Source organism: Accipiter gentilis, chromosome 8 (assembly GCF_929443795.1).
Source record: "Accipiter gentilis chromosome 8, bAccGen1.1, whole genome shotgun sequence".
In the NCBI taxonomy this organism is placed as follows: Eukaryota; Metazoa; Chordata; class Aves; order Accipitriformes; family Accipitridae; genus Astur; species Astur gentilis.
This window is the reverse complement of record NC_064887.1, coordinates 269,587-288,910: the sequence shown is the minus strand read 5'-3', so window position 1 is coordinate 288,910 and position 19,324 is coordinate 269,587. Positions and strand designations below refer to the sequence as shown.

Here is a 19,324-nt window from a genome sequence, read left to right as displayed (position 1 = left end):
ATCTCTTGTCCTACAGAAAAGTGGGAAGCCCCAAAGTCAGAAATAAATTCAAGGAAGATGCCCATTTTCTTCCTGTTGAACTCTTTGGAATATCTTCTGAGAAGGCATTTTGTGCATAGGAACTATATAGTCTTTATTTGCTTTAAAAAGTGTGGTTTCTTAATCATTTAATCTTAGTAATTGGAAAAATTAATTTAAAAAAACCCAGTTCACTCACTGTCTTTAAAAAGATTGAATAATAATCTTAAACTACTTCAAGGGCATGTCTGTAGTGTATTGCACAGTGCTGCCCTGATGACTCCAAAAGGTCAGGCAGGTCATTTGGGTATCTTGCAGAAATGGTATGTTGAATCTAAATGCAAGTGCACCTCATTGCAAAGGATGCTCAATAAGCATCAATGCAGTTTTCACTGTCTTATGGTCTACTGTACAATGAAGCCATAACCTTAATGTTTACGGAACTGGTCTTTTTTATATTGTTTCCAACAATACTATCTCACTAAAGCATTATAAAATGCACTGAATATATGTGGTGTAGTGGTGTTGCACTGTATTCATTTGGTTGTGGTTTTAAGAAGCTGCTGTGGCATGTACAATTAGAATAGCACATATATATACCTGGAATTGCAGAAGCTGTCACAGCAACTACACAGGTCCAACAGCAAGCCACAGTGCAAAAACAGTTTTTACTAACTGTATCACACAGTAACAGTAAAAATAAGAGAAGTCTTCCTAGCATTCCATCACCAGAGTTTCACCACTCATGCACGTGAGGGAAAGGCACAATAATAGACTGCTCAAAAATACCATTAAATTGCAATATTTTAGGATCTAACTCTGCAGACCACAGCCCCATAGGTAGTCTCATTTCAGAGACACTCTTCACACATGTAAAAACTGTTCACTCAAGTAAGGGTTTCAGGGCTGAGTGACTCCAGCAGCCAGCCACATCACTGACAGTACTTTACTGCTGTCACTGTTCAAGCACTGCTGGTTTTCTGCCTGGGCTTTAGCCTGCTGGCCAGCCACAGCACAAATGTAGTGGTGCACACCCAGGCCATACTCTGGAGAGAACTAAATAAGTCCCTTCATGAGGTGACTACAGGAGCAGGAAAACCAGCTGCAAACTGAATAATAGAGCGTGTCGGGGTTCCAGTCCTGTGCTGTACGGAAACAAGACAGACTGCATCGCACGGCCATGGCACCCCAGAACATAACACCACCTCAAATGGTCCTACTTATATCAGCACAAGGTAAGACAGCAGGTATTAGACAATATGAGGCATACAAAATTGGCATTCAAATTGAAAGCACTTAAAGAGTTCACAGTTAAATATTCTCCAGTAATCATACAACCTCAAGAGTAGTTAAGCATTGTCTTCTGGATTTAAAAGAATTGCTAAATCAAATTCACAAGTTTTGTTAACAAAATTTTTTGTTCACTGGAAAACCAAGAGAATTAAATAGAATGAGTTGAGATATTTACCTGTTATGAATAGGTCCTCTGAACTTTGGGTCAAATTTCCTTGGTTCACCTGCATTTAAAATAAAACAGTATAAAAATATGTCCTTATTTAAAACAAAATCTATAGAGAGGGGGGTGTTAACTGCAGTCTTTGACGAACATCTTCCATATACTCCTATTTAATCAGTTCTGTTAATATCATTCCATGCAGGCAGTATCAGTAATTCACCAATATGATTATATAGTTTTTGTAGATGAGATCAAAGCCTTTTTCTTCTAGCCCAAAAACTTTGAGGGCCTCACATTTACCACATGATAAATTACCTTTAATGTACATCCTATCACTACACCTATGCACAGTGTTCACAGTAGAAAGTTGCTGATACTTGAGAGACAAGGATTATGTCTCACAGTCACATGCTAAGCATGTTTGGCAGCAAGTGAGTGAACCTACCTCTCTGGAGCTATAGGGTAAGTCCTTCTGATTTTTCTCTAAAAAGAACAGTTTGGAGTCATGTCTGTACTTAATGTTATACTTACAGTCTTACAGAGTTATTCTTACTTCCCACTGCTTTGGTTAAAGGACTTCATAGACATAGAGTTGCAGGTTTGCCCTTTTTGCATGGGGCTTAGCAGATGACAAAGCATGGCTGGAGGCTGCGGAAATTCAGTGATGACCTTGCTCTACACTACCTTGCACAGGTAGTGAAAACTACACCAGCTTCTCCAAAGCCAGAGATGAGGTACAGCGCCACAAAGCAGGCAGAAGAGCACATTTCAAATATTTTCTCTAACTCTCAAGTGGATGCACCCATCACATACCCCAGTGTATGACGCGGAGCAGGTTTTAAAGTTGGTTATACACATATTCGTGAACATGGTTGTTGCTTTATATGAATCTCAGAATGACTAGAAGGTCAAGTCAGGTCCCTCCTAGAAACAGACAGTAACATCTGGCCAGAGTTTACAGATGAAAGCAATCAAACGTGCTACATTTTTTTCATGTGGCTATCCTGGTTAGCATAGTTCCAATTGATTCACCCTACACATAAGCAAACGATATTAAGAAGCTGCCAAATACTAACGCCACCAATCTGTGCTTCAAATGTGGACTTGAATAAGATGAATTACAGTATGATTTCACTTGGGAAAGTGTAACAAAAATTTATGGTAGAATTTAAATTTTCAAGTTTCAAGCTACTGTATGAAGAGAAAGAAGCAGTCCTTCAATCAACAGACCAGGATTTGGATTTTTCCTTTTGAAGCTAGGTATTCAGCTTTATGGGATTTTTTTTTAAGGTCAGTAATTATGGAGCTTTACTGAACCAAACTTTGTGCAATGAAAAATTCTTCATTCAAATATCAACACTACAACACAAATTACTGTTTCAGAGTGCTTTCTCACTGCTTCCTTAAGGATCTCCTGAATATACCTGGTATTAATGGGTGTTACCAGCCTAAGCTTTCCCCTGCCTTCAGAAAAAATACTTATTTTCTTCAACTAGAGAAGAACTTAGCAACTTCTCAAAAGCAAAATTTACTTATTAACTAAATGCCAGACTTTGTTCTTGGTTTATATCAGAAAAACCTTATCAAAATACACATAGACCAGTACAATAAACACAGCAGATAATAAAATTCTATTTGCCCTTCATCTGAGGTGTTCAGGTCCACCTTACCAAGCTCCTGAAACAAATATATTTTAACACAGAAGAGTTTGGGAAAGCTAAAACTTCGGAAGAGTGATGTGTGACAGCAATGCTGGGGAGTGGAAGATACAAGTTATGCTGTTACACAGGTACTATGGGAACCCACCATGGTCCAGAAAGCAAGTGTACCATACACAATACCTAATGCTGGGCCAAAACCTGTATTTTGAAGAACCTTTCTGTACAGCAATTTCTACAAAGTAAGTATTTCTACAAAATAATTTATCTCCAGAACAATTCACATTCTGTAACATTGCTCCCTATTAACAAGTTCTGATCATAAGGCACACTGAAGTGAACCTTTGTTCATTGCTCACACAGGACACAAATTTAGCATGTAAGAACAGCCATATCAGATCACAAGAAAGATGCACTGAACCCACACCCTGCATCTAGCAAGGGGCCATAGTGAATACCCGAGAAGAAACACAAAATCAAGGCAAACATAGTGGTATTTCCCTAAAATTGAGATTACAGAGATTTGCAACTGCACTTTTCTGAACAAAATGAAGTGACTTTGTATTTAATAGTTGTGGGTGAATTTCTTTCTCATTTATTTCATAAATCCCTATTTAACTTGTGCACACTTTAACAATCTGCAGTGCCCTACATCACAGAATACTGCAGTAATGAAACATTGAAGTACTACCTCCTTTTGTCTGTTTTAAGCTTGCCATCAGTCAGCTCATACCTGTATGGCAGCATGGCATGCTACTAATAGTTTTACAGGTTATTATATTCCTCTTTACTTGACTATCTTCAAGGGTCCTAGTCTGTTCAATTGTTTCTCATATGTAAGCCATTCCATACTTTTGGTCATGCTTATATTCCTTTTCTCTACCTTTTTCAGTGATACTACATACTACTGGAAATGGAAGGGCCAGAACTGCACAGAATATTTACCATAAATATTGGCTGTGTGTCCTGGTTTGGCTGGGATAGAGTTAATTTTCTTTCTAGTTGCTGGTATAGCATTGTTTTGGGTTCAGTATGAGAAGAAAGTTGATAACACACTGGTGTTTTCAGTTGTTGCCAAGTAATGTTTAGACTAAGTCAAGGATTTTTCAGCTTTTCATGCCCAGCCAGCAAGAAGGCTGGAGGGGCACAAAAAGCTGGGAGGGAGGACAGCCAGCAAAGCTGACTCAAACTGGCCAAAGGGATATTCCATACCATGTGACGTCATGCCCAGTACATAAGCTGGGGGGATTTGGCCTGGGCGGGGGGGGAGCTCAGGAACTAAGTGGGCACCGGGCGGTGGGTGGTGAGCAATTGTATTGTGCATCACTTGTTTTGTATATTCCAATTCTTTTATTATTATTATTATAATTTTATTATTGTTGTTATTATCATTACTAATTTCTTTCTTTCTGTTCTACTAAACTGTTCTTATCTCAACCCACGAGTTTTACCTTTTTCTTCTGATTCTCTCCCCCATCCCACTGGGGGCAGGGGGTGGTGGTGGTGGCATGAGTGAGCAGCTGCATTGTACTTAGTTACTGGCTGGGGTTAAACCACGATACAGTGATTTATACAATCATATAATGACTTCTTCTATTTGATCTCAGTCCATTCCTAATAATTCTTTCTTACAGTCTACTTGGTTTTGGGGGCAAACACTTTCACTGAATCATCCATTAAGATCCGAAGTTCTCACTCTTTAATGTTAGTAATTAGCTCAATCCCACTACTGGAGGAACCCATTCTCCAAAGATACTCAATATTTTCCTTAAGAACTTGAACAATGAAGTAGAATGAACACTTTGAAACTGTGCGGGTGACTGGTGTTAAAATACTTCTGAAGACAGAATCAAAGGGATTTTGATAAACAATTTAACTATTCAAAGTTATTTTCATAAACTGAAGAAAGTTATAAAGGCAAACTCCATTCACAAATCCATACAGAATACTTGCTTTCAACAACACTGATGAGAAGAACCCTGAAGGATTACAGCAGACTGCAAACAGCCAATGAGTCAGTTAAGTGATTCTTTGCAAAAAAAAGCATAACTCATTCAAGAAGTGAGAGCATGACTGGTGAAGTCACTGTTTCTTGTGCTTGGGACATGTAAGGCCTCATCTGAAAAACTATTTCTAGATCATGGCCCTAGAATTTCAGATGACACAGAAAAACTGGAGATAGTAGAAGGACTGATTAAAAAGAAGACACTAAGAGGTTTACAAAAAGCAGTAAATTAATGCAAACTTCAATGACTGTGATTAAGAAAAGGAGCACAAAATAATGGTCTTCAAATACCATATAAAAGAGAGAGTAATCAGTTGTTCTCAGTGTCCTCTATCAGAGAGAGAAGCTAACTTCATTTACAGCAAAGATGGTTTTAGATTAGGCATCAGGAAACCTTTCAGAACACATGGGCAGTTACACACTGGAACAGATTTTCCAAGCATACTTCTGAAGTTTCCTCATCCTAAGTTTTTAAGAATGGATTAGACAAATACCTGTTGGGAAGAGAATAGAAGAATGTACCATGTCTCAGCACAGAGGCAGCCAAATGGATCTCCTGAAGTCCATCTAGCCCCACATTGCTGTAATTGTCTAGTTACGGCCAGCTAGGACCTAGCATGCCCCAAATGTATTTTTACATGTTTGTCCATTTTTATCTTTTCTCACACGCATTGTTTACTTTCCAGAGAGAAAGGAGTGATTTCTGCTTGGTATGGCAACAAGCTAGATTTTCAAAAACATGATAGACTTTCAGCAGGGAAGCCATACACTTGTATTTTGCTTATAGATGTTTCTCTAGTCAGTCTGTGTTATACTGAGAAAGCCTGCTGACAGGGTCAATCTCCTGAGCTTCCAGAATCTCTCTATTAAGCAGAATGGTTTTAAAATGTAACCAGTTCGGCAAGATGTAATATGTTTCCACAAGTGGCCTCCTTTCCATAATAAGATCATTATTAACAGAGTGTCTATCATTGTAAATAGCTCAAGTTTTGTTGTTTATGTCATACCTGTGTGCTCCTGAAATGAAACAAAGAAAACATGTATCAAACGATACACGTATTTATGGAGCATATTCAAGTGTAGTAGGTGAACTCCACAATACTGCTACAATAATAACTAAAATCCACTAACTAATAGGCAAGAAAATAAAAACAAAGCACTCCAGAAGATGAACTCTGATTCAAATGGAGACTTTCATCTCCATCAGGCAAGAAGAGGGATGCTGTGAGATAGTAACAGCAGTAAAATTATTGCAGTAGTGCAAAATTCTTCCAAGAATTGTTCCTCACAGTCAGCAGTCAGTATGCTTATCGTGGCACGGTGCAGTGCAATACTGCTCAAATTGTCTTCCTCTGTCACTTAGCTCTTGAAATAAATCCATTACAAAATATGGCAGTTTACATAGGAAAAGGTAACTATATTCTAAGTTAAAAATACACTAAAATTCACTGACAGAAGTAGTCTGTAGCATCACTGGAATATTCCTTACCAAAACATATGACACAGCAACTGTGATCATAGTTTCATGGAACAACAAAGAAAAAGAAAAATGCTGTTTGTTTCATTCTCATTTTTCTAAATTAGAGATCAAATTCCCAAAATTAATTACTACCATTCTTTAAAAATTGAGAAGATTCTTTGGGGGTGAGGTGGGAATTATTTATGTTATTAGTATTCATATAGCTCCTGGTAAATGCAAACCACTTCCTTAGCTACAAAAGCCCAAATGTATTTAGAAAGCAAATTCCAAGCTTTAGGAGTTTGGTAGGCATAAGGAAGAAAGCAGTGGTTCGGGATAACGATTGTCATTTTTTGGCTAAGATTATAAACTGAGGTGATATTCACTCTTTGCAGATGAGACAGATCTATTTCACAGGCTGCTTTGTAAGAGGAAACTTTTGTATGTTGAATTATGGTATCATTACAAGAAATATTTCACAAGATATTTCATTTACCAATTCTGACTCCAAACAGCATATGAATTTAATTGTTGCACTTTGTCACTGTAATAATTTTAAAAAGCAAATCTAAATTAATTATCTAAAATAAAAATTGACTATATATATATAAACTTTACCTTTAATCTGCAATTTAAATAAACTTGCAAATGTCATGCTGGAAAAAAATTAGGATATTGCTAATAATTAAAGAAGTTACAGAATACCATTTGGGGCTAGATGCAAGCCCATTAAAATCAGTTGAAGTAACACAATTGAAATAAATGAGATTTAGATGAAGTGCTTATGAATTGTCACAAGAAAGCAGGTAAATTACCGTGTTTTCCATAGTAGTTTTCTTCATCTCTATCCATGTTATTGTACCTGGATCATTTTAGCAAGCTGTCTGTGTGAGATATTAACTAGTGTTGCTAGCACACTTTCCCCAGCAAGCACAGATACACAAAAATACTATTTCAATAGATTTTAAAATAAAGCTGAGCGTCATGGACTTCTCCAATCAGAATGGAAATTCACAAAGTAGGCAGGCCTTTCTGTGAATAGAAAGTTATCACTCAGTGCCTTGCCCACCTACTCCAAGCCAGTCTGATAGTATAAATGAAGCGGAATGACTCTTACCAGCTTGTACTAACATATAAGCAGAAAGGCAAATGTCTGCACCTGAATACCATTTGTAAAATAATCTTGTGGAAGTCAATACAACCGAAAAAAATTACTGATGATTTGCTAACTGAGAATAAGGTATCATACTGTCAGTAATTATTGTGCTTTTGCAGCCTGTGCTACTGTGAGTGAAAATAGTCTTTACATGTCACAGCTGACCAAATATTTCTTTCTCTCTACACATGACTAGCTCCCCCAAAGTACAAGTCATGCAAGTAGGAAAAAAAAGATTTACTCTGACACATTTAAGTCTAAAATCTAATCTGTCTGCTGTATATCAAATTTTCATTCTTGTCAAGTGAAACATTTATCTGTAGAAGTAGTCATAATTTACTAAATTATTTTCTTAACAAAATGTACATTTTGTATTTCTGCATAGCACAAAAGTGCAGAACAGTAGTTAGTGCTAGAAAGTCTTAGCATTGTTACTTTAGATACTGTAATGCCTATATAGTGAAAGGAAGTACAAGGCATTATAGGTGGTATGTGAATCTGAAAGCCTGAAGCCATTTAAAAAAAAAATAATAAAGGTAGCAACCTCTCCTTTTAGCCACAAAGGAACAGAATTCCCATGTGGTGATCCTGACCAGTGTAAAACTTCCCTTCTCTGTGGAATATGATTAAAACACCAATTGTAGAATTCTGTAATGAGAAATATGTACACTTGTATATGCATTTCTACATTAATTTTACAAGACAGAGCTGAACTACATGCCGGAACAACAAAAATAATGTTTTTAAGTCAACCCTGTCACTGTGTAGTACACAATGACAAAGAATGATCTCATAGTTCACAAATGATGCTGGTGATATGAAGTCACAGCCCATTTTGTGATTACAGAACTTAAAAGCAATGTTCTAATATTTACCAAATGAGATATTTAATATAATCAGTATCAGTAAATGAAGGTAAAAATAATAGGATGAGGATGTAATTGATCTTTTGTAAAATATTAACCATTGACTGAACTCTCATACTTAACTACCTCCCAAGACTTCCTGCTATTCTTAGACAAATACAAAAAAAAAGCAGAGAAGCCAAGTGACTATAATTCTACTGTACTCCTACCCAAGTTTGCACCTCTGTCAAAGGCTGCCTCAGTAAATATCAATGCAGTACAGTAACAGAAGGCCCTGAACAGACAGTGCTAAACACAGATGTACACTAACATGACATTCAGCCAGCAATGTATTACCCAACTCTAATAAAATGCTCTTCCTACTTCAATGATTATTAAGTTTCTTCAGGTTTTTTCCTTGGTGTTTGATCAACAATTACATGTGCCTGTGGCTAGAGTAGGTGTGGCTTTTTAAGAGAACAGTATTTTTATTAGAAAGGTGTTGGAGCTGTATGTGTATGTGCTGCTTCCCTCTACTGGAGTAAATAGGTATGTTCAAGTAATTAAAAGTACTGTAATATGCATCAGCAATAGTAACACCTCCTTTAAGGCAAGTGTACACAATCTGCTAATTCAATGCTCAAAGATACAAGTGCACAAGCCAACAAATTAGGCTGCTAATAAATGCTCGGGGTGTATTAGGATTGAATGATGTTCATCCCAGATGATGTTTCTCTAAATAATCATTTGAAGATTTTGATGCTTCTGCCCTTCTGTTCTGGGTAGGAGTAGGAAAAAACAAAACAACACAAGGCCTTGCACAATTCATCTATCCCTTTCAGAAGCAGAAACTTCTTGAACATATAAGAAAGACTAATCTTTGCAAGGTTTACAGTCTAATTTTGCAAAGAATCCAAATAAATGTTTGAGATGCACTGCCGTTTAGTAGCAGTCAATTTAATTTTGTTTAGGCAATCCTAAGCTACGTTGTAAGTCACGTGTAATGTTCCTTATACAGAAACAGCCTAATGATCCTAGTAATATAAAATAATACATGACTGTATTATATATAATGTATACATAGTAATACATAATGTATTACTTTTACAAACGTGTAGAAGCAGCCTATTAAGTCAAAAGGTTGACATTAGTATAAAAACAGCTCTTCCAATAAGTCTTGTGCCTGGTTTACATGCATACAGGTTTTTCTCCTCTTTGAAAGATTCAGGTATAACTTGTTTGTTATAAGATCATATACTGATACACACATAAATTTCAGTTATAATAAAAGCATGCTTATAATTCCTCTCTTGTGTAATAAATCGTACTAAATGGTAGCCTTCTTTGAAATATCTTTTATCTTTTTCTGTTTATTGCTCCTGCAGCCAGAAAAGCTAATGAGGGGATGAATACAACCCACCTTGAATTCCATTTTTAAATGCCAAAGAAGACACACTTTTCTGACTTTGGGTTGTGGGGTGGTTTTTTTTATTTCCTGTTAGCCATTCATGCAGACAGATTTTTCTTCCAGAAAAATAATTAAATGTGTTTATCTTTTAAAAGTTGAGAATTCAGCATAAAAGTCTCAGTGAATGGATGCCACACATTGAAATGTGAGTCAGCAATATCACTGCATTAAATAATTGTACTAGAGGTTTAATGTCTTGATCCTATATTATATCACAGGCTAGATTATGTATGTTGTGTTTGTTGGAAACCTGACATGGCAGAAGAGATCCCCTTGACTGTTTCTTCATGTGCCCATGCATGCACATGAGCTCTGGTACCTTGAGCATTACAAATTAATCAAGTGAATATCCAAAAACTAAGTAAAATGTTTTCCTTCACATTTAAAACAAAATAGTACAAGTAGAAGCTATTGGGGACAATAAAATAACTTAAGAAATGGCAACATTAGGTGATTAAAGTCAGGGCTAAAGAGGGGCTCTGGGTTCTTACAACGGAATCCACAGCTCTATATCACTTAGGCCATTTAACAGCTGTGAAACATAAGTCTATCAGAAAAGGCTAGAGGCATCCAGCACACTGAGGCAGGGGATGATTAACTAGCTAGTAGAAAAACACTGAATAAATAAATGCATCATCAGCTCAGTTCTCTATAGGTACTTGGGTACCTAATTCTGAGCAAAATTCACAGGCCTGCATCTTTCCCTGGAGTTTCTATCAAATAACAAACAAGGCATTCTTTCCTTACAAACACAGATGCCGGAGGCGATGATGGTGCCTGTCTCCCAGGCACATACAAATAGACTGCTCCAACTCAAGATGCAAGAGATCTAAATTCAGACCCACATTGCGGAACAGTAGGCTAGAAGACATTCCCCTTACGTGTGAACAGAAAGGCACTCCATGCAGCTGTAAGAGTTACTGTCAGAACACAATTGTGTACATGTTTGGGTAGCTCATAGTAGATGAACCAAGAATCCTGTCCCTACTCCAATATTTAATATGTAACATACAGTCAGACCAGTAAGTTCTTTCTTTCCAATACAAAAAAAATCATTTTTCCTTCTTTTAAATGTTTTAAGCAAAAATTTCTTATGCTATTACACAGAAGTTAGTTTTTTTCTGCCAGATCCCCAAAGTACTCTTACCTTTCATCTTATTAGGAATTCCCAGAATGCAAAGCTTCATAAAAATCTAACTGGTACCTTGGATTGCATTGGTAATAGTAATGCAAGAGGAAAGTTATTAACATTAATGAAAAACCACTTGCTCTATCATATGACAATCATCCAGATTTCAAATCAAAACATTTTGCAAGACGTTTTTGATCAACTCACAAAACAGGAACTGCACTAGCAAACAGCAACCAGAACAGGGAAATTTTTATTAATGTATAGTGCAATAAATTCTTCAATAAGCTACACACCCAAGGGAACAACTCTTCATGGTGCTATATACTTGCTACTGCATTAGACAAGTGTGAATTCATTCCCTCTCTGGAATTTTCAGAAAGATTAACACATGAGAAGACAAGTTGTGGTTCAAGAGCAGAACAAATGACACTAGTTGAAATGCTCTGTCTTCTACATTCTCTAACCACTCCCACACAATTCTTCCAATTCATTTCCATGCCCACACATTCCTTTCGTCCTGTAGTTCTGAATCAGCTTTCCACTACATTCCCTGTTTTTCGGGGAAGGCAAAAGCATATGCAATGGGTGTTTTGGAATTACATTGTGATCATTGGCTAACCACTATGCTCAGGTTATTTGTCCGTGGACAGCCACCACTCAGAATGTTCAAGGGGCTAACTAGGGAGGCAACAGTCATGCAGGGCACACTCATGAACTAGGCAAAGTGTTGAAACCCAAATGATATTTGAATCCAGTACTGCCTTTATACTACTGATACTGGCTCATGATTTGCAAAAAATGGAGGGGTGAAGAGGGAAGAGGAGGTGGCAGATGAGACAAACGGGTCACCTCATCACATCAGTGTCCTTTTCTTTACACAGTTGCACAGACACAAATCTTCATATGCAATTCATCATTTCCCATCCACATTCAGTCCGAGTTTCAAAAATGACTGCCACTGACTACAGTGGAGCTGAGGGCATTCAGCACTGCTCACAAATCAAGTATTACCTCCACAAGTCTTACTGAGGGACATGATAAAAGAAGGGAGGGAGGGGGAACACAACACAGTGAAAGACAAGGGTTTATGTAGGTTTCAAGAAGACCAAAGTACTATGTACTTCTGCATCAGTTTTACCCATCATACAGACTCCTCTGCTTCCCAAGCAGTCCAGGCCATCAGCACTACATAAGTACATGCCATAAAAAGAACTGCCTGGGAATCCTGAGGTCATGACTGACCCTCCAATGGAGAAGGCTGACCTTTTTTCCACCGTGGTAAGAAAACCAAACACTACATTAGGGTCTAAGAAGCCAAAACTTTAAAATTAATGTTATTGCACTGTCCTAATTAGTCATGTATATAAAGAAGCATGATGTTCTCCATGTCATAGCCACAAGACAAAGTGAATGACAACACATCATATATCAGCTGACTATCAGTTTGTCCAAGAATTGTGCAATGTTTTTTACTGAGGTGGTGCCTGTAGAACTAACATGTTGTCCATGCTCATTTAAGATTAGACAAAACATTGAAATCTGTTTGACCAACATGGTATCATCAAATTTCAAAGGTCTGCACCTAACATTCTTCTGATACTAGTGATAACATAGGCTATTAGGCAGGTTTTGAAATATACCAGTTGTCAAACAACTACCCACAGAAAGGGGATTGAAAATTTATACAGTTAATATACTACAACTTAATTGATCACTAAACTGCAATTCTGCAACATGATCAAGAATACTAATAGCTAGTCAAGGTTTTACATTTCTCTAAACATCAGACAGTAAGTTTGCTGGCAGTTTGGATCACCTACACACCTTCATTAAGGCTTCCATTTCAACATGCTTATCAGCTGTTCCCCTAAATTCTTCTGTAGAGATTAAATATTGTCTGTTCTTTTGTCTCCCAGCTTCCATTTCTTATTCTTGTTCTGGGACTATTGCAGCCACAAGTTAACGTGAAATTTCCAAGCAAAGACACAGCTACCGAGACACCTCCAAAATAGAGCAAATTGTGTGGGAAGAGTACTCTGCAACCTCAACTATTCTGTGACTCTATGAGACATTTTGTCAAAGTGTGATTGGGCCCAGAAGACTGGATGAACTCTAGAAAAAAGCAAGCTGTTATCATACAGTTGTGTTTGATGTAACTATTTTGTTAAGTATCTCGTTTCCCCAACATTTTTACTTATTAATCCAGCTAGGAAGGGTGCTTGGTCTTGCAACATATGCTTTAGAAAAAACAGCATCTAAAATACAGTCTTTGATGATGCTTTAACTGCAAAAAGTGATGCTTTGAAATAAACAGATGCTTCCTACCCAGGATCAGAAAATGCCAGAGGTTTCTGTTTCTATGCTGCTTTACTACAGTTGATCTAGGACGACAGATGATAGCCAATAATTTTTTCTCCTAGCTGAGTCTCTAGCCCCAAATGCTTTATACCATTACCTACCATTGCAATCTTTCCTAGTTTATCTTATGCTGTAAAATGCTGCATGCAGACACCATATCATGAGACCTTTTCTATAAATCATTAAAATAGCATTAAAATAACACTTTCATAACCTCAGAAAGAGGCTATTATCTATCAGCATTTACCATTAATAATTAAACCACTCCACTGCTTCTACTGGGAAAGGAAGTACAATTATACACATTTTTCAGATATAAAAATGTCCGGTGGAGGAAACAAAAGCTGGATTATTCTAGACTTTGTCTACATCATCTATTTGCCACTATTTTATTTGTACAAATGGATTCAATAACTTTGCAAGCAAGGGGACAGTCAGGCCCACAACCTTCTGAATAAACCAGTGTCTAATTCACAAAAGCCATCTTGAAACTGCAGTAATTGGAGCCTTAACAGCAACGTATAGTTTTGAAGATCTGTCCTCTTCTGTATACCAGGCATTTTCTAAGGCTGCTGATTTAAACTGAGAATGGCCAATGGTTGCCTGGAATGCCAAAGCCAATGTTCTCTATGAAAATTAGACATCAAAAAACCTTGTTAAAATGTCCAACATAAAACGTACATAGCTATCGTGTGTCATGTTGTTCCATAATTCCAAATGTAACTAATGTCTAATTTTTCAGTCATGATTACTTACGCAGTTCTCAGGAGGCAAAACAGTAAGAGAACATTCTATCCTTTCTTCTTTTTTTTTTCCTTTTTTTTAAAAAAAAACATTTTGAAATGCAGCTTGTGTTTGAAAACAACATTTCAGGCACCCAAATTTTAAAGACAGTTACCTCAGTTTTATCTCCCTCTTTTGGCTCTTCATGTCTTGGAGACTCTGTTCCTTGTGTGTACTACCCTGTTCCTGGCATAGTACATGGGTACTACTCTTGAATTTCAGCAGCCCTCTGGCAATGTGCCTGCTGAGCACATTCAGCAACTGGTGAGTTCACTTTTACAACTAGGACCCCACTTTTAGGAGGAACTGTATTCCTGCAGGTGAACATAGGAATTTGAAAATAACCTTCTGCTTTTTCAGACACAACAAAAATCCCATCAGTATTACTACAAACTAAATAAACCTGATACTGAAATCAAAGGGAAGGCATAAAATAAGCAAGATAACCTTCAGCTCTAGAACAAGTTGTAATTTATTGCTACAGACAAATTAGACTATTAATACTCTTCTACAATACATTTTTAGGACTAACAAAATTCATTTCACTAAATGTTTAGCACTCTAGTGGACTCTAACCTTTGTTAATGACTGTAATTTTCTGTGAGACAGAAGCTTGGTCCTATGCGATTAATTACTTCAAAATGGAGACAATTCATAGATTTTCACAGACATTTCCTTAAGAACTAAGCTCAAATAATAATTTAAAATTGGATCTTATTGCCTTTTTTTTAATACTAAGAATTATCCACTAGAAAACAGCTATTATAGTCTATACAGTACCTTCAAGTTAAAACTTACTTAGCAAAGTAAAGATTTCTTTTAGATGTAAACGGTGTACTGGAAGTAGCATTACAAATCATATTTTCCCTTCTATTTGAGTAGAAGTATTTGAATAAGAACTTTGTAGTGTCGGTCAGTTCAAAACCAGAGAACTGACAAGAGGGTATTCCTTGGTGTAATCTACTGACAGAAGCACATACATGAAGTTCTCCTTCTTTGAATAACATTAAGAAATTACAATAATTTCTAAAAATTGCAAGCCAGACATCCTGATTCACTCAACAAACTACTGTATTTCAACCTTTGTTTTTCAATAGAATATACAAATATTCACACACCCCCAGTCCTTTACTCTAGGGGAAAAGGGTACACAAATCTATGAAGTACATTCTTACAAAATAGCACAAAGTCTCTGGAAAAATTGCCTCTAGTAATTTAATGCATGGCTTTTGGAAACTCCAGCCTTAGCCCTCCAGTCTGCGAGAATCAGGCCAGGAAACTGCACCCAGCTACAACTGGCTTCTTACAGGAGAAAACAGAAAAACATCCAGCAAACTTTAGTCTTCTTAACAAGTCTTTGGATGTCATTACTGTGTTAATTATCTTTATTGGCAAGCTGCTGCAACACATTTTCTGTGGTTCCCCCACCCCACCCCCACATTTCATATCTGAAATAAAACCATTCTTTTTCTTAAAAAGAGACTGAAAAACTGGAAAGAGAGCAAGACTTTTCCTGCCCTCATTCACGTCCATGCCTTAGGCACAGCTTTTTGGACCACACGTGACTAAGAGCAGCGCAAGTGCCATGGCCCTCCAGGAACTCTCTGCCTCATCCCCAGGTATGGCAGCCCGGCCTCAGCATGGCGCAGCTGAGGGCTGCCCTCCATTCCCTGACTCCGAGGAGAGGCTCCGGTGCACCACTGCAGAGAGGCCTCAGCCAGGGCCGATCCGCCTCCCGTGGGAGGCCGGCCTGAGCTCCTGCTGCATCGCAGCCATGCCTGTGCCAGGCACCCAGCCCAGATCGTGAGCCACCCGGACAGCAAGGCGTATGCCGGCCGCCTGGCTGGCTTTGCACTCCCTGGTCACCACCGGCCTGCCCCAAGATCATGGAGTTGTTTGACCCCACTCACCCCACCAGCCCTGGCCCTCACGCTGACCCACTGAGCCATGTTACCGGCCTGACGCCAGCCCTGTCTCCTCGACATGGGCTGGCTGACGGCCTGGGCTTGCTCCGGGTGCCCAGGCCCTCCCTGCCGGCCTTGCCTGGCCACCATGGGACAGGCCTGGCCCGCAAGGGCCCTGCCCTGCTCTGCCCTGCCCTGCCAGCCAGGTCATGGGGCTCCCTGCCCGGCTCCCCCGGGCAAACCAAAAAGCCCTGCCAGCAGGGTGATTACATACAGAGGTGACTAATCAATTTTTCCAAAGAACAACATATCAGAAATGCAAGCATACTTTACATTAGTAAACATTTTCTCTTGAAAGAACGCCCTCCACAATGATTTGAAGGGTTGTTTTACCCAAACGTTGCTGAAATACCAATAGATTTTGTATGCAGAGCAGTATCTGGTAAATTACGCTACATTATTCTGGACAATTTAACATATTACAAGTAAGTTGATAGTTTAAAGTATTTCCAAAAGCTAGAAAATGTTTTATCTTCCCTTTACAAAGGGCGTGTTTTGAACCACACATACGTAGTTTTGTGTCAAAGTCTAACTGCCCAATTGCATGACCAATTTGTGCACTTGGTTACTAGTTTCTGGTCTGGTATTTGAATACAAAAATAACTGGTTATGCTTTAGACTGATTACAATGTTAGGCAAACAACAGCCTTGTCCAGAAAATTACTGACTCACAGATAAGATTAAAAAGCCTTATCATTAGACACTTACCAATTCACTGGCTTTTCTCTGGATAGATACACACACCTTGTAGATATTATTAAAAAAAAAAGTAAAAGGAAAAAACATGATATAAAGAAAACTATTCAGATGGAGATTTGGTGACTCATGACTATTGCTGCTTTAACAGAGGTTAAAATTTATGTCTATATAATACTGTACATAAGATGCATTATTATAAATGCCTGCCTTTCTGAAAGCAGTCCATGTACAGCACACTGTCTGGTATAATGAACAAAGCACCAGCTCTCCATGGTTGTTTTTGAACCATTAGATATGCAGTTACAAGTGGAGTTTGTAAGATTATGTTAATTAGGGCCAGCATTTTAATAGGCAGACACATTTTCATTTATTTTGCCTTCATTTCTGAGACTACTGCCATTTACTGTAGGCTGTGCTCTGCAGTCTTACCAGTGTTAACAATGGCTCTGTGTATCTGGAACAGTGAATATATTCACAAAATGATAACACAGGCAGATTTAATTTAAGAATTTATTTGAGCAAATAAATCCCTTATAGTTGCTTAGAAATGGTCATAAGTGGCCCTTCATTCCAAGTTTTTTCCACTTATTAATAAAAAACAGACTTCTACTATATTGTCTATTTTGTCTTCATAAAAAATCCTCTGGAATCAAAAGCTTGAGTTTAAACAAGTCAAATGTGTTCTTAGGCAAAAGAAGGGGACTGTGACTACTGATGTTTTCTGTCTCTATAGACCCCTAAAGGCACAATATGTTATGCCAAGTAGGTCTGCATCCATTAAGCCAGGTTCTATTCCTAGGTAATAAGACTTAATAATTAAGTAATCCAACATTAGTTAAAGGTTTTTGTTCCTAAAAGGAACTTGCCAGCATTTCCAACATACACAATTAATGAGATATTATTACACTGACGCAGAAAATAATGTCTCCACACATCCAGTTATTATGTGCTACAATTACCAAAAAATGAGATTTGAATGGTGATCTGAAAATTGTTTGAATGATTTTGAATATAAGAGGATAAGTCTGAAAAATTTCACATTAGCTAGGTATCTGAAAAAAATTGATATATGGTGACTCTTTAACCTGTACACAGGCTAACTTGCAATGATGTTCTGCAGACATGCATCCCCAATACTCTATACAAAGCACTGTGCATTATGAGAAAAGTCTTTCCATGAAATAACCTGTTCTTACAGAAGCAGGTGTCAAGTTACTTTCTAAAGCACACAGAACTGGCTCAGATTCCTCCCTCCATTTCAGTAGCAAAATAAATGATGTGCTCAACATATAAGACTCAGTTTATCATAACTTGTTTGCAGATTTCCCAGTTTGTGATACAATTAGGAACACGTTTTCTATTGCTGTTGGTATATCAATGTAGAATGAAAACAGCTGAAGAATATAACCCTGGAATTAAATTCACTGACACAATGGCATAAATAACAGTCCTGAATGCTCAGTCTAGATTGAAATGATTATAGGAGTAAAACCCATATATAAGAATATTTAGATGTGGATCAGCCATAATGTATGTGGAATTAGTGAAGAGGTAATTACAAAAGATAAAACCTGTAGGAACATTTCTACAATGTTTTCTACAGTCTAAACAACATCCTGTTCAAAAGAAGGGCTACTCAATGCTAACCCAGCCTAACATCTCCTTGCATTATAGGAATTGTAGTATGAGCCGTAGCAGCATCTTAAGAAGAGAATGTTCAGGATCAAAAAGCTGGGCATTTTGTCAAATGTAAATGCTGGTTCAGACCCTCACTGGTATCTAAGAGGGAAGAGGTACTCTTACAGGCTGTGTAGCAACTCCAGACTAATACTCACACTTTTTACACAAATGACATGAAAAGTGTACTCCAGCTCCGGAGAGGGGGAGTCACAGTCCACTGTGGATATGAATATTTAACGTGAATGTTTAACACATGAATATTTAACAGACTGACAAGTAACTTGTGCAGAGGAAACATCTCAAAGACAAATCAAAACCAGACCGAAGTAGGAGATAAAATATGATTTGGAGAGATTCTCAGAATACATATTAATCTTCGCAACACTGTGAAAGCTTTTTAAGAGAGCTGCAGAAACATAAGAGCGTGGAATGATTGCTGGAGGTGATTTATCAATACGAGACACTCCCCCCCCCCCAAGGGAAGGTGAACCTCCAGGGTGGAATGCAGTGGACAAGTAAAGAATCACTTCCACGGTAGTTCCCTGAGCAACATAACCTGCAACTTAGATGTTAGCAACACCAGGGGAGCTTGGTGTGCTGACTCTGAGAAACAACACAGAGGGTGGAGAGGCCAGGCTCTGCG

At 37.9% G+C, this 19,324-nt stretch overlaps 1 protein-coding gene across 1 annotated transcript in view; it reads right to left on the bottom strand.

The window, feature by feature from the left end:
* SLC44A5 (solute carrier family 44 member 5) overlaps positions 1-19,324 on the bottom strand; it is a 105,521-nt gene that overhangs the window by 48,200 nt on the left and 37,997 nt on the right. Inside the window, exon 2 of the mRNA XM_049808621.1 lies at positions 1,487-1,535. Within this exon, the coding sequence (XP_049664578.1) occupies positions 1,487-1,535 (49 nt within the window). The remainder of the gene's footprint in view (positions 1-1,486; positions 1,536-19,324) is intronic.